A 13,655-nucleotide genomic window follows, 5' to 3' on the forward strand; every position below is an offset into this window, starting at 1 on the left:
AAATGAAGGGTGTTTTGAGTACTTACACACAATCTTTGCCTGCTGATCATTAGATCAATATCTTCGTTAATTTTCCTGTACTTGTCCTCAGACTCAGGGCTGTGACCTACTGAATCGTCTGCATCAGGATCTGGGCTGTCACAGCCATTAAGGCCCTTCTTTCTCAACGTCTGAAATACATAATTTGGAAAGTTCAAACCTAGACAAAGGCTGTAAAAGACATTCAGGGGTGTCACAGACGTTCAAGCTTGCCAGTATTTTAGGTTATTACATGTGTTGTATTACATTAGGGTAAAGAAAGACCGTAGAAAGACACCATGAGTCATTTCAACAGTGCACTCAATACTACTTAAAAAAAAAAAGTAAAAGGGAAATATTCCTTCTGCAACCAAATTCGATGGACAAAGATGGTATGAGGATTGAAGTTTCATGATCTGGAATTCATATGTGCTCCAAATATCTAGTGACAGACGATCACAGGATACAAATAAGGGGGCAAACTGCAACACTGTTTTCCCACAGAAAAATTAGAAGTTAGGACATTACACAATGATTTCAGAAAATGTGATCATGACAAAAGCAGAAATGGTGGCAACAGATCCCTAGTTTGAGTTTAACATAATGGTTGGCACTAAAAGTGTCCTGCCACCCCTTTGGATGTGCACTTGACAGCAAAAGGTGGTAGGAGAGCCCAGCTAACATTCTCACGAAGTACCCATTAAGAATGTTCAGACCCTGTGATCATAACGAGAGAATCACCTTTGTTTAGTCTGGTTAGAGTTCTATATGTGTGAAAACCTGTACTGAAATTGATAATACTGAGAAGTTGTCTGCCTAAACAGAGGCTGAGAAAAACGTCAACAGAGCTGAGCTTAGGGCTTCATTATCATGACCTGAGTAAGGAAGCCAAAGAACACTGCAGAGAGGTAACCAAGTCAGTAAAGACTGAAGTAGCACAAGTTCCTCCTGGCTGCAGCTGAGGAGGGTCACCCTGAGACTGCCTCCTGACACACGAAAGTGAAAAGTCAGTGCCTCTTCTCGAACCTCCTGTCTCCTGAATGTACGTCTGGTCTAGTTTCAGCTGTCACAGAAGGATAAATACTCATGTAACACTGTAACAGGAAAAGTATGAGTCAGGAGTTTTACGTTCTTTTTTTCTTCTTTTTAAAATTGATGGTTGTCAACTTAATGGGATATGATCCTATTTACAGAGATAGTTATGTTTTTAGAAATCATAAAACTTCTGATTAATCAATCACACAGCTTGCCATGTTAACTTTTAATAGACTAGCAACATTTCTGAATTTTCCTGGTACTACCAAATCGTTTAGAAAGAGCTGTGTACCTAAGTGTCTCTTATCAATGGAAAGTTCAGCAGAGCTCATCTTTATTAAAGACCGAATTCACATACAAAGAAAGCAAAAGCTGCGACATCAAGCTAAGGAATTCAAAGCTGAGATAACACTCCATTTTTAATTCATGAAATTGGGGAAAACAAATAAAACAACATGAGTTAAAAAGGGGGTGTGAGTCTTAAAATTTAAACTCCTTGGCTCTTATTGATGTGTAACAAATGTAACATTTTAAAAATTAGTTTCTGAGGCACTAAAGATTTTCAGTTAAAATCAAACTGAGAGCTACCATTTTGAATATGTCTAAGATACACTGTGGCTCTGTAAATATTTATTAATGTTATAGTGATATAATATAACAAATAAACATATGGTTACAGCTTATTATGTGGTAAAATGTTTGAATATTAAAATGAATATTTTGACACACGGTGATAAAATATACATTTACAATCTTGGGGAATTTATAACTGGTGGGGCCACCTGTCCCCCTATCATGGATTTACAGCTATCATTTTTCACCCAGAATAAGCACTCCTAGAGGGTTCCTACAATAATACTATAGAGGATGTCACAATACGTTAGAATAACAATTTTATTTGCTAACTTAATTTCCTATATTTTAAACTCTTTTGTTAGCATTATCTCAATCACAAAAACATTCTTCCGGGTGACGACTATTTGTATTATGATGTGGTTCTGCTTTGATCTCCACATATCCTTGAGCTTTTAAGAATAATTTCTGAGTGTCTTGCATCATATTCCACGAATTTTTCATAAAAATTCACTTATGCAGAAAAAAATATGTAAGATCAAGAACATATTATTTAATATTTTTTCAGAATTTATCTACTGATATTTCTCTAGGGCATGGTAAGAATATTCTTATATAAACCCCTCATTTAAGGTCTTATCTGGTATAACATTAATTTACAGTCTTATCTAGACAGTAGATTTTTCAATGTGCACCCGAATCTTTTATCCAATAAATCTTCTTGTGAAAACTATAGTTGTTTTGATGTGCAGATTTTTGACAACAGAACGCAAGGGTTAGGAGAGGCCTGTCAACTGTCATTACAATCCATCTGGCACATACATGTGTGCTAAATATTCTTACAAAGCTTTCAGGGGTAGATATTGTGTTTGGTTTATAAAAATTCAAACATCAATTACACTTTATTGAAAGAGCTCCACAAATATTAACTCATTATCTCTCACAAATCTTCCAGGAAGATTTCAGGAAACCTTATGCCAGGTCTCAGGCCAGCATGGCCCAGCACAATGGCCCAAGGCTCCCGCCTCCTGCCAGGCCGCTGTGCGGTCACCTTGCCCCTGCCTAGGCTTTCCCACACTTGTGAAGTGCGAAGTGAGAGATGTGGAATAGACCTCTCCCACTCATATGTAACTACAGCAGCGGACTGAACACTGAAATAAATTAGGTAGATCTGAAAAAAAAATTAGGGTGTGGGAAAATTGTAAGTATAAAAATATGGCTAAAATGTTGATACTTCTTAGATGTCAAGTTTTAGACCAAGTGGGAATGCTTGTTGTTCAATAAAACATTTCTCAGTTTATAGGTTAAAAAATGAATTAGATCAATAGCTCCTTTATACCTAAAGACTTATATAAACTATTAAGTAAACAAAGCAAGTGGCATGAAGTCACAAAGGAAATGCCAGTGATGGGAATAAGAGGGAAACAGTGGCCCATTTTCTCCCAGTAAATTCTTCTTATATCTGACTACATCATCCTACAATGAATATCACCACTATTTAAGTAATGAAATATCTCTACCATTTAAAGGCACTTATAGTCTTATTTCAAGTTATATTATGTTATTTAAAAGAGGAGTATTTTGAGAAATACAAACACAAAACCCAAGAGCATATTGAGCTCTAAATTTCCATAATCACATAACCAGAACATTGAAAAAACTGTTCAAAAATATTACTCTCAGCTGAGAAGTTGTAGAACACATTTCTGCCAAGTACAAATTATTACAGTGGAATTATAAAGCTCTGAAAATGGAAGTAATGGCACAAACTTTACCATAGTTTGAATGTCGAACCGTAAGACTAATCTTACCTTTATTATATTAAAAATCTACAGCTGTTTAATGATGACAAAAGAATTAGTATGAGATTCAGCCAAGTCTGTCTTTATCACAGTAATAAATAGCTGATATTAACTAAAGGGATTACTAAATGGATAAATAAGCATTATTCCCTACGGCCTTTTTCTAGTAAAATCAAAATCTCTGTCACTGGCCTTTGAAAGATTCTCTGATCTTTTATAAATGTTACTGGTCAGGTAATGTAGGCACTTAAATCATTATTCTTTCACAGGGGCTAGAAGTCCTGGATGTATATATTTTAAGTGCCTCTCAGCTGACTATGTTTTGAGAGATTTATTCTGTATGTCAAGATAAGGCAAGAGATCTACTGAAACCACCAGCTTCCCTTGCTTCATATCTAAAGAAACTCTTCCCTCAGAGAACTCTGTAAATCTGGAGTCAGCCTTCCATGTGAGAGTGACACTTGTGGGGTAGATCGTTGACTGCAGAGGCTTCTGGGATGTTTTCACAAGGCAGCGACTGTCATGCAGTGAGCTGAGAACAGACTTTTCTGAGAGAAGTAATTAGATTGACAGAAGGTGACATACTCCAAACAATAAATGGGAAAAGGAGTGCAGACAGGTAATCCAAAAACCACGTGGAATCTCCCCTCCCAGACATGTGGACATATGGACCCTGCATTATTACATTTGTTCATTGGGAAAACTTGAAATACATATAAACTGACAATGATAGGTGACAGGTGCCTCAAAAATTCTAATGAAATAGATGTAGGGAACAGATTCTATTTCATTACTGAAAGGAATATAAATGAAAAAGAATGCCACATGGAGCTCTCATATCTTGTCTTAGACATTATGTTATCAACTAGAAAATCCCTTCTGTATACAATGGTTAAAACTGGCTTCCCCTTCCTAATTTATTTCTTGTTAGTAGAAAAGAAATATCTAAATTATTGGCCTTTTTCAATTGTATGGAGACTATAATATTTTACGTTGATGCTATTTAAGTAAAATTTAGCTTCTTTCAGAGACCCACCATCACAGATTAAAAGCTTCCAGTCATTCAATTTCTTTCCATGTCTGCAGTCTTAGTTCTCAAGAATATATTATTTCCAACATCTTTCTTTTTCTGTGCCTCCCCATTTCACAGCAGAAATTTCAAATCCCCTTGTGAAAAAACCCAAAATACTGTTACTAATTTTTGTTAAAATTCAAACAATCACCCTTTCTTGCACAGCTAGCATTACTCTTCCAAGGGCTGATGTATCAAGAACACATGCAGGAATTGTTATTATAAGTTGAGTGAATGTCCTGTTCACACAAAAGCCAAGAAAAAAAAGACATCAACTTAGGAAAAATAGCTTCCTTTCTCTGATATTAAATCATTTTTGTGCTTGTCTATCACAGCTTTATGAAGATAAGTGTGTGCTCTTCACAAGCTGAATAATCTTTAGAAAGCAGTGAATCCACACAGGCGCAGGAGGTGCAGTTGAAATGGAGACTGCCCTTCACTGAACTTTCTGAGCACATTTCACAAATACCCTCCCACCCTGGTGCTGATACAACACTGCTGCTTCCAGGCCCTTCAGTATCTGTGGAGTGGCTGCCACCTTAAGGACTGTGCTCAATGACTTACTTCATTTAAAACACATTCAGCAAATAATTACTGAGAACCTACTGTATACCAGACACTGTTTTGTGCACCTGTAGAGAAGCAGGCAATACAAATTCAAACTAAAAGCTCTGACCTGACCTATAATATTGTATGTCTTTTGGTGGTTTCTAGCACAGATTACTTAGGCTGGGGGAAGATCAGGTGCCAAGAAATTCCTCCACAAGTTTTAATAATCAAAACTGTAAGCATTGTCTGTACTCTCTTTCCTTGTTCCATCATTCTTCTTTGTTCTTAATATAGAAATGAAAAGGCGCATTAAAATACTGTGAATTTAGTAAATCAGTAGGTAGACTTTAATTAGACAAGCAAATCATAGCTAGTATAGAGAACGCAAAAATTAAATATTATCCTAAATTATCCATTTGTGGTGAAAATTTTCATAAGAAATCAAAAACATAAACCTTAACAACACTACATTTCTCTAGGTTATTAACGCTCATTCTAACCAGATATTAACTCCTACTCAGGTAAGGCTGGGAAGAGCTGGAGAATTTCACTGTTTTGTTTTCGTTCCTCTCCTCAAAAGACAATCTTCATATTGGACTTGAAATTATTTTCACTGAATAATTTTCCATCTTTAAATACTGGAAATAAAAGACTGATTGAAGCTTTGAAGACTTTTAATGTACAGACCTAAAGAAATATCCAGCCACTCCTCCTAATGGCCACAAATTCTTTCATATAAGTATTTAGAGGGTGATAGTTCCTAGAATTACTGATACTCTAATATTGGATGAGACCACCAAGGACCATCTGGCTCTTCCTCATGCCTTCCAGAGAGAGGATAATGCTGCACCAGCACTGGCCTTTCATATCTCATGCCCTTGCTCAAGCCAGGCTCTCCTACCGGAATGACCCCACCAGTATCTGTTCCCTGTATGCAGACAGTCCTCCTCCAAGGGACAGCTGACACATCCTCGCCTCTCTGTAGACTTCTCTGATCACCAGGACTGAATTAATTTCTCCCTAATTCATGCACTCATTTCTTGTATACATTTTTCTATTAGAGCTTTTATCGCAAATTATTATTTATGTGTTTGTCTCCATTGCTAAATCGCTAGGTAATTAAAGCACCTTCCTTTATTCACTTTTGAAGTTGCAATATAGAACAGAGCCTGACACACTGTAGGTGCTCAGTAAATGCTTGCTGAGTGAACAGAACACACATTCCACTTCAGTGATACTGCATGCAGAGGTTTTGCAACTGGACAGAGGCTATTTGGCTGGCTGAAGGTGAAAATGGTAGTGGGATCTAGACCTCTTGACACATATTACTAAGTGCTACTATGTCAGGTGTTGTCTGTGGTCCTCTGGATGTAAGAATGCTTTTTCTGGATATATGATTAAGATAATTTGTTTACATGTTTTTCTTCCCATGAGTGAGCTCTTGGAGGTTAGGCATTGTTTACTAGTCATCCTCTATCACGAGGACTTAGCACAGGGCCTGCCATGAGGCAGAAGCTTAATAAATGTTTGCAGTATTAATGACAGACTGAATGGATGGATGAACGGAAAGAACAGGAAGAAATGCTAGAGGGAGAAAGTGTAGTCTCAGTGTAGGAGTTTTGCAACTGCAATTTTCTTTTTTCACATTTTATATTATTATTTCACACTGTTAAAAGTCAGTTATTATTTTAGTCTTTTTAAGTAACTGTTACAAAGTGACTATTTTCTGAAATGTACCATTTTAAACTTAGAAAGCAATGCAGTAGAGGCATAATGTGTACTAGGAATGAAACTGATCATAACTTATCAGGAGATTTATATCATTAAATACTTAAAATCTGCTGTATTGGTCTACATATGTAATGTCAGAAAAACTGAACATTCATGAAATCTTTAAGGGAGAAAAGCCATAAGTATATAATCTCAGTTATGAAATGGGTAGCAGGAAAAAGGGGTACAGAATTCAGCACAGGAGGAGAAAAAAGGGAGTGGTATTTTAGGCAGCATGTATAAGGTTAGAAAAGGAAAAGCAGAAAGCTTCAAGAAAGGAATACAGGGAAACTTTTGGGAATGTGAGTCAGATACTATAAATTTGAAATGAATATGTTTCAAAATTCTTGGGCAAAGTTCATTTTTTTCCCCATTCTTGGATACTGGTCTCCTGCTCCACTGTTCTCTCTGGCTTTGACATTGGTCTTATTCTGGGCCAATCTTAGCCTGGAGGATTCATGGAAAATCAGGGTGATTCTAGGGCCAAGCAGATGATTCAGGCTTCCTCAGGATAGGTCAGTGGTTTCGTGTTTTTATTAAGGTTTCTTCCACCACACCTCTTTTGGAACCTGGACAGGCATGCATCAAGGAGGCTGGCCTAGAACAGGACTGAGATGGGGAAATTTGGCATGAAATGTCTCCTGACATTCTGAATCCAGGGGCGATCTGAAGTGAAATATGAAACAGGGAATGTTTTAATATACAATGACTGAAATGCATGCTAAAATATGCAGTTAATCCTAATAATCTCTATAAAGCAGGCTAAGAAAATAAAGGCTGGAATACAAAACAAAAATCTGAGATATAAAGGATCAAACTGTAGATGAGTTTGAAAAATGGATGATGTTAGTGATTTCTTAAATAAGGAAGGAAAAGATAAGGCAGAATTATAAATTAAACAAAGGTTGAGAAAGAGATGAGAGGAGCAAATGAACAAAGACCAGGAAGCAGGATTTTTGAAAGTACAAAATATGAATGCAATTCATCCACTAACCTTTTTGGACTACGGCATTTTACTTGCAAATAGGTTACAGGGATAAAAAAGCAGATATTGGGGCACTGATTCTTTAAAAATAACATGTTGAAGCATAATTTATAAACCATTAATGACTTATTTTAACAAAAGAAGATGTATATGTTATCTTGAGTAATGACAGTAAGGTCAAATCATTATTTTTGTTTCCCTGTAGCTCTTATCTAGTTGCAAATGCCTTTTTATTCAAGTTGGGCCAGTGCGTGATTAGTCATTTGAAAAGGGAGTAGCCTTCAGTGCCTTATTTATCAGTCGGCTCAGGATTATACTTAGTCATCGTACTTCCTCATTTCTGTAGGATTCCCATGATCTCTGCTACATCATTGATTTTCCCATTTATATTTTTGATTCCATCCTCTCCTTTCACCCATTCCCCTCCCAACTTTCCTTTCCTAGGAAACATCGCAACTTAGTTGCTGGAGCTGGAGACCCAGAAATCACCCGAGACTCCACCATCTCTTGACTCAACCATCATTGTTTTTCTGCTTGGTCTCCCATCCTTAGTCTGTTTGTCCCCTGACCCCCACTTTCCAGTTAATCATTCTTCCTTCTTTTGGCAGGGTCTTAATAAAATGCAAATCTAACTGTATCACTGTTCTCCTTATAAGCCACGGTGGCTTCCAACAGCCTCACCCACTAGTTTTCACAGCAAGCCCTCCGCCTGCCTTTCCGACACTATTTCCTCTCTTCTCCCCCAGCACTCTAGGTTTCGCCAAGGGGGAACTTCTCCCCATTTCCCAAGTTAGGTAGCCCCTTTAATAACACTGTTTCGATATGTATCATTTATTCTTGTCTGGAATATCCTTCTTTACTCCTCTCTGCTACACAAACCACAGTCATCCTAGGACATCTATTACCTAAGGCATCACTTGCCCTGCGAAGCTTCTCCCTAACTCTCCTAGGCACTTAGAGACTCTCCCTTCTCTGTACCCCTAGAATCCTTACCTTTTTGTGTTTTTAAAATAATATGGGGTGCTTTATATTGTAATTTATCTTTTAACATGTCTGCTTCACCACTTGACAGTGAGTTCTGTTAGGGTTGGATATTTCTGGCTCCCGACAGAGGGTCTGATTAATATATGTGGGCTCAATATATGTTCTCAGTAACTGTTCATCGCATGAATGAATAAGCAAACAAATTTGACAGTCATACTTTCTAACGGTGACAGACTAACTGAAATGAGTTGGGTGGTCTCCTAAGGTGACAGTGTTTTTTATTTTAATAAGATCGGTAAGTCAAAATTCAAGGAGCATGAGTTCTGGTAGGTTAAAGCAATCTCTGTAATTACTTCATGACTGTGGCACAGGATATCCCTGTGGAGAATAGAGGGAACAGTGGAGGTAACATAGAATATTGTATACAGGACACAAAGGGTTGGGATCCTTTGTGTTTAGAATTGCTGAGTCCTGGGAATCATGGGCTGATCCTTTCCATGCTCTCAAGTCTTTTGTGGCTTTTGGTGCTCTAAGTTACCAGCAGGAGGACATACACACAGTGAGAACCAAAAATACTGCAAGAGGTGCTTTTGTGCATTCTTTTCTCTGTTTCTAGGTTTTCCCTCAGAAACAAGGGCACTACCTTTGATGTAAGTTTAAGAATCTTTGTTAGTTGGGATCTATAGTTTATCACTAGCTTATCAGAAAAGAAGAGCGCTCTGTGTACACTCATAAAAGGCAACACAAAATAAAATAACACAAAATAAAACGATTTGAGGTTGACAACTGACTGACTCGAGTCCTGACAATTTTGATCACACCTGAGAATGGTACCTGAGATAGCCAAATCTCACTTCTGAGATAGCCAGCCACTCCCAGATGAAGGTTAAGTTGCTTCCTTTCCTAATACCTCTCGCCCACCCTGAGCCTCTGCCAGGCTGAAGAGACGTAAAGAGCTCCAGTGGGCTTGGCCCTGGCCCACTCTCTCCTGAGCTGGCCCTTGGCCTGAGAGGGAAACCCTCTCTTTGTCATTCATTCTTACTGTTGTAGTTGCCATGTCTTAGGTCACAGGCCAGCCTAACATGCACCATGAACAGACTTTAGCCTGAGATATCACTGAAAATACTTTACCAAGTTTTTTTTTTTTCTATACCTCAATTTATTAAATGATGGGGAGAGAGATTTTCAAGGACCAATTCTGGATTGTGAACACAGATTTTATTTATGGTTTCCTCACCTTCTTCCCCATGATACCTGACATTCAAACTTTCTTCCTAATTGATTTCTCTCTCTCCCCAATAAACTAGCCTGCTCTCCAAAGAGTGGCAATAAGCCATTCTCTATTGACACTTCTCAAGAGAAAAGTTTTGATTTTGGTTATTCTATAGTGATTGGGCAGCAACGACAGGAAAGGGCCTCTTATACTCCAGCTCCCCAGTCAGTATACCGTGTGAAGAAGAGCCTAAATACCAATTCTGAGGGTTTTGCCTGGATCTGTGATATGCCATCTGGAAGACTAGTATTGACAACTGTGTTAGCACATGCTGCTCAGTACCTATACTGCTCTGATATGTCAAAATGAGGTATCAGGACTGCAGAGCATTGTATGAGAACAATATGCGAGTCACAGCTACTATGGCTGCCAGGGGAGGGAAGAGTCTCAATGTGTTAGAACACACCCCCATGAGAGCAGAAACTTTTTTTTTCACCTCTGTATCCACAACAACTTGAATGTGCTCAGCACATGGATAACACCCAGTAAATATTGTTGTTAATAAAAGAATAATGGAATCCAAGGCTGCAGCGTCAGAGGTTCTTATTTAAGATGGAAACACAATGGGAGCAGTTGCTAGGTTCGTACTCAGGGCGTAGGCTGCTTTCACCCCTACCAACCACTCTCTCTAATTCCACATATGAATTTAAATTATAAACGGAAGGAATCATGAACTAGAGAGTTAATGGAATTAATATCTCTCTTTTATGCTTCCTCAGAACTTTGTAATTAATATTTATTTTATAATGTTGCTCTCTGTAGTCTTGTTTTATTTTATTTTCTAGATTATAAGATTTCTGTAGACAGGAAGTGTCTCTTGAGCGCTTTCTTTCTATCCTTGGCAACTAGTGCAATAGGCAGTAGAACGTTGCAAGAAATTGGTTAACTCTTTTGGATGGGTGTCATACATGGGAATACCTCTAAGGAGAGCCTGGTGACATATAATAAGGAGGCTCAGAAAGATGAAGCAAAAGCTAGTGGGGATCCAAGCTTTTCCTTTCCTTTAACACTGAACCTTCTCTCTCTCCTTTCAACATTAGCAATGTTTATGAGGTCTCTCAAAGGCTAGCAACCTTGGTCTCTAGCCTTACTCTTATGACTTGCCTCTTTCAATGTAGAATCCCCTGGAACTTGGTTAATACAGTATTAATATTTTCATTTTATTGGCTAATATACTGGAAAACTTTCTGCTTAACAGAGAGTGCCCAAAATATCATATGGGTGGGATGGTCACTGGTCAGGGACTGGGCCAGCTACCCCAGTGGCTGGAAGGACACCACGGGACTTCATCAGTCTTGGTGTGTGGACAGGAAAGCAGGATGTACTCCCAAGCAAACAACAGGCCAGCAATGGCAGCCGGAAGTCAAGATGCAGGGAAGAAAGGCTCCTTATAGGTTCCAAGGGTTGTCCTGGAAGTAAGGTAGTTGTGCTGGATGTCAGGTTTGCAGGATGTTATCAACTGGTCAGGTAACAAATCTCTACCTGTCACACTCACATCAGGCAATAAGAAAGTCCCTCAGACCAAACCTCCAAATGCACAGCAGTACACTTACAATGCTCCCTCCTTTCTTTTCTGTAAATAAGTTTATTTTGGTTTATACCTCTTATCTCTCTCACCACATTAAAAACTACTGTGGGGAAGGAAAGGGTCTAATCTATTTATCTTCTATAGCTGTTATGTCACTATCACAAACCTAACACGTGGATTGGTAATCAGTGGTGGACTTCACATTCAATTACCTTGGGCAGGTGTCCAATGAAAAAAAGTTTGTTAAAACTGTACTTCTTAGTAATCAAGGAGCGTCAGATAAATAAAAGGTGCTTAAAAATAAAAGTGCTTCAAAATCCTCAGGCAGTTGCTCAGTTCTAGCCCTTTTAAGGCTTTTGGTGTATTTACAAAACACACTGCTATCATTCTAGTCACGGCCTTTATTTAACTAACCCGCCCGGCAGTCTCTGTGGGGTCACTATGCGCCCGCCTCAGTGTCCACACAAGACTGGGCTCCTGGAGGGCAGGGCTGCGCCTTTTATCTGGGAATCCCTAGGACCAAGCAGAGCACCTGGCACCTACAATTTCATCAATTAATATGAATTTTGAGTTCATTAATCAAAGGCCCTCTCTATTTGCTTTCCTAACAATATAATTATTTCCAGATGGTACCAGAAAAATAACCAGAGTATCTATGGGACAGACATCAAAAATGCCAGTAGCATTTCAAAGTCAGGACTCTTTATTCAACTTTCCACAGGGACTTGCCCTCTAGTTTCCTGGCTCTTTTGTTATTGGGGGTTGCTATCTCCTTGACTCACATTGTAGTTCCTGCTATTTTATAGTTTTGATGTGAAGGGTCCTTTCTCATTAGTGTAGACAATTATGAATTGAAGGTAATAATTAGAAATGAATAGGCCATAGGCCATCTACAAATGGATTCTGAAAATGCCTAAGATACATTCCATTATGGCAAACTAGGATCTTCCCTTCTGGATTAAATATTTACAAATAAAATAAAGTTCATAAGAAATGTTTTAGAAAGCCTAGTATTATTATCAAGTGCTGATCAAGGGCTATATACACAGTCACCTTATTATTTTATGTGCAAATTTAAATTTTTGTAAATTTATGTGTCTAAATTAAATGACCTAGTAATTAAAATCCAACTCATTTCAATTCACTTTCCTTATGCTATGAATGTTATCTATATATGAATCTGTGGGCCCAGAACCTTGGACCAACTGGTAGTTCATAAAATCACATTTCCCATGATGTCATACATTACACAGATAAGTAACATTCTTACCTTTTGTATTCGGTCACCTTGCATTTCACAAGATGCTACAAAAGCTAGAGAGAGCATTGAGAAATGAAAACCGGAAAGGCAAGGACAGTAAATATTTAAGGCAAGTAATGACAAGAATGAAGGAGAGAAAGAGGATAAATAGGTGACAGATAGAAAATACATAGTGGGAAAAGAGGGAGGGAGGGAATGAAAGTGAGTGAGTGAGAGAGACAAGCTAAAGGTGTTGTGAAAGAGAGAGGGAAAAAATAATCAAGCGAGCACATCAAGTGATCCCCCTTGGTATGTAAGCTGGCCTCTCCTGGTATGTGGGCTCAGCACTTTATGATCTATCATAAAGCTTTATCACAGGCCATCAGCCAGTTTACTCATCCTGATACCCACCCCTGGCAGCGGCTCAGCACCTGTTGTCTAACTCAGTGAGGCCAAGTGGCAGCTGCCGGCCTCACAGACTGCTCTGTCCTCCGGCCCCAGACGGCCTTCTCTGACGAGTCTGTGTGGCCTTGGGCTCCAGGCCCCTGTGGCGGTAGCTGCTTGCTTTTGTAGCCAGGATGGCTTTAATAATTTCAGGCATTATCACTGGAAATGTACTGCAGCCTGATTTTTAAGTTTGGTATTTCAACTTCCATAACTTATGAATTCTCAGTGATTTTGTTAGTTCAGTGGTGAACTAAGATTTTTCATTTGTGCAATAATTTCTTCCATATTATTCATTAGATAATTATAAAAACAACATTTCCTCTTCTACGGCACGAAGAGGAAATTAAACCAGTCTTCCCGCACTATCAAAATATTAATT

At 38.4% G+C, this 13,655-nt stretch overlaps 1 protein-coding gene across 10 annotated transcripts in view; it reads right to left on the reverse strand.

Annotated features, from left to right (window-relative positions):
* MEF2C (myocyte enhancer factor 2C) overlaps positions 1-13,655 on the reverse strand; it is a 144,338-nt gene that overhangs the window by 41,828 nt on the left and 88,855 nt on the right. For 6 of the 10 annotated variants that reach the window (XM_068535629.1, XM_068535621.1, XM_068535625.1 and 3 more), the window contains exon 4: positions 27-170. The exons of the other annotated variants lie outside the window; for them this stretch is intronic. In XM_068535629.1, coding sequence (XP_068391730.1) covers positions 27-170 — 144 coding nt within the window. The remainder of the gene's footprint in view (positions 1-26; positions 171-13,655) is intronic. 10 annotated transcript variants of the gene reach the window in all.

Source organism: Eschrichtius robustus, chromosome 2 (assembly GCF_028021215.1).
Source record: "Eschrichtius robustus isolate mEscRob2 chromosome 2, mEscRob2.pri, whole genome shotgun sequence".
In the NCBI taxonomy this organism is placed as follows: domain Eukaryota; kingdom Metazoa; phylum Chordata; class Mammalia; order Artiodactyla; family Eschrichtiidae; genus Eschrichtius; species Eschrichtius robustus.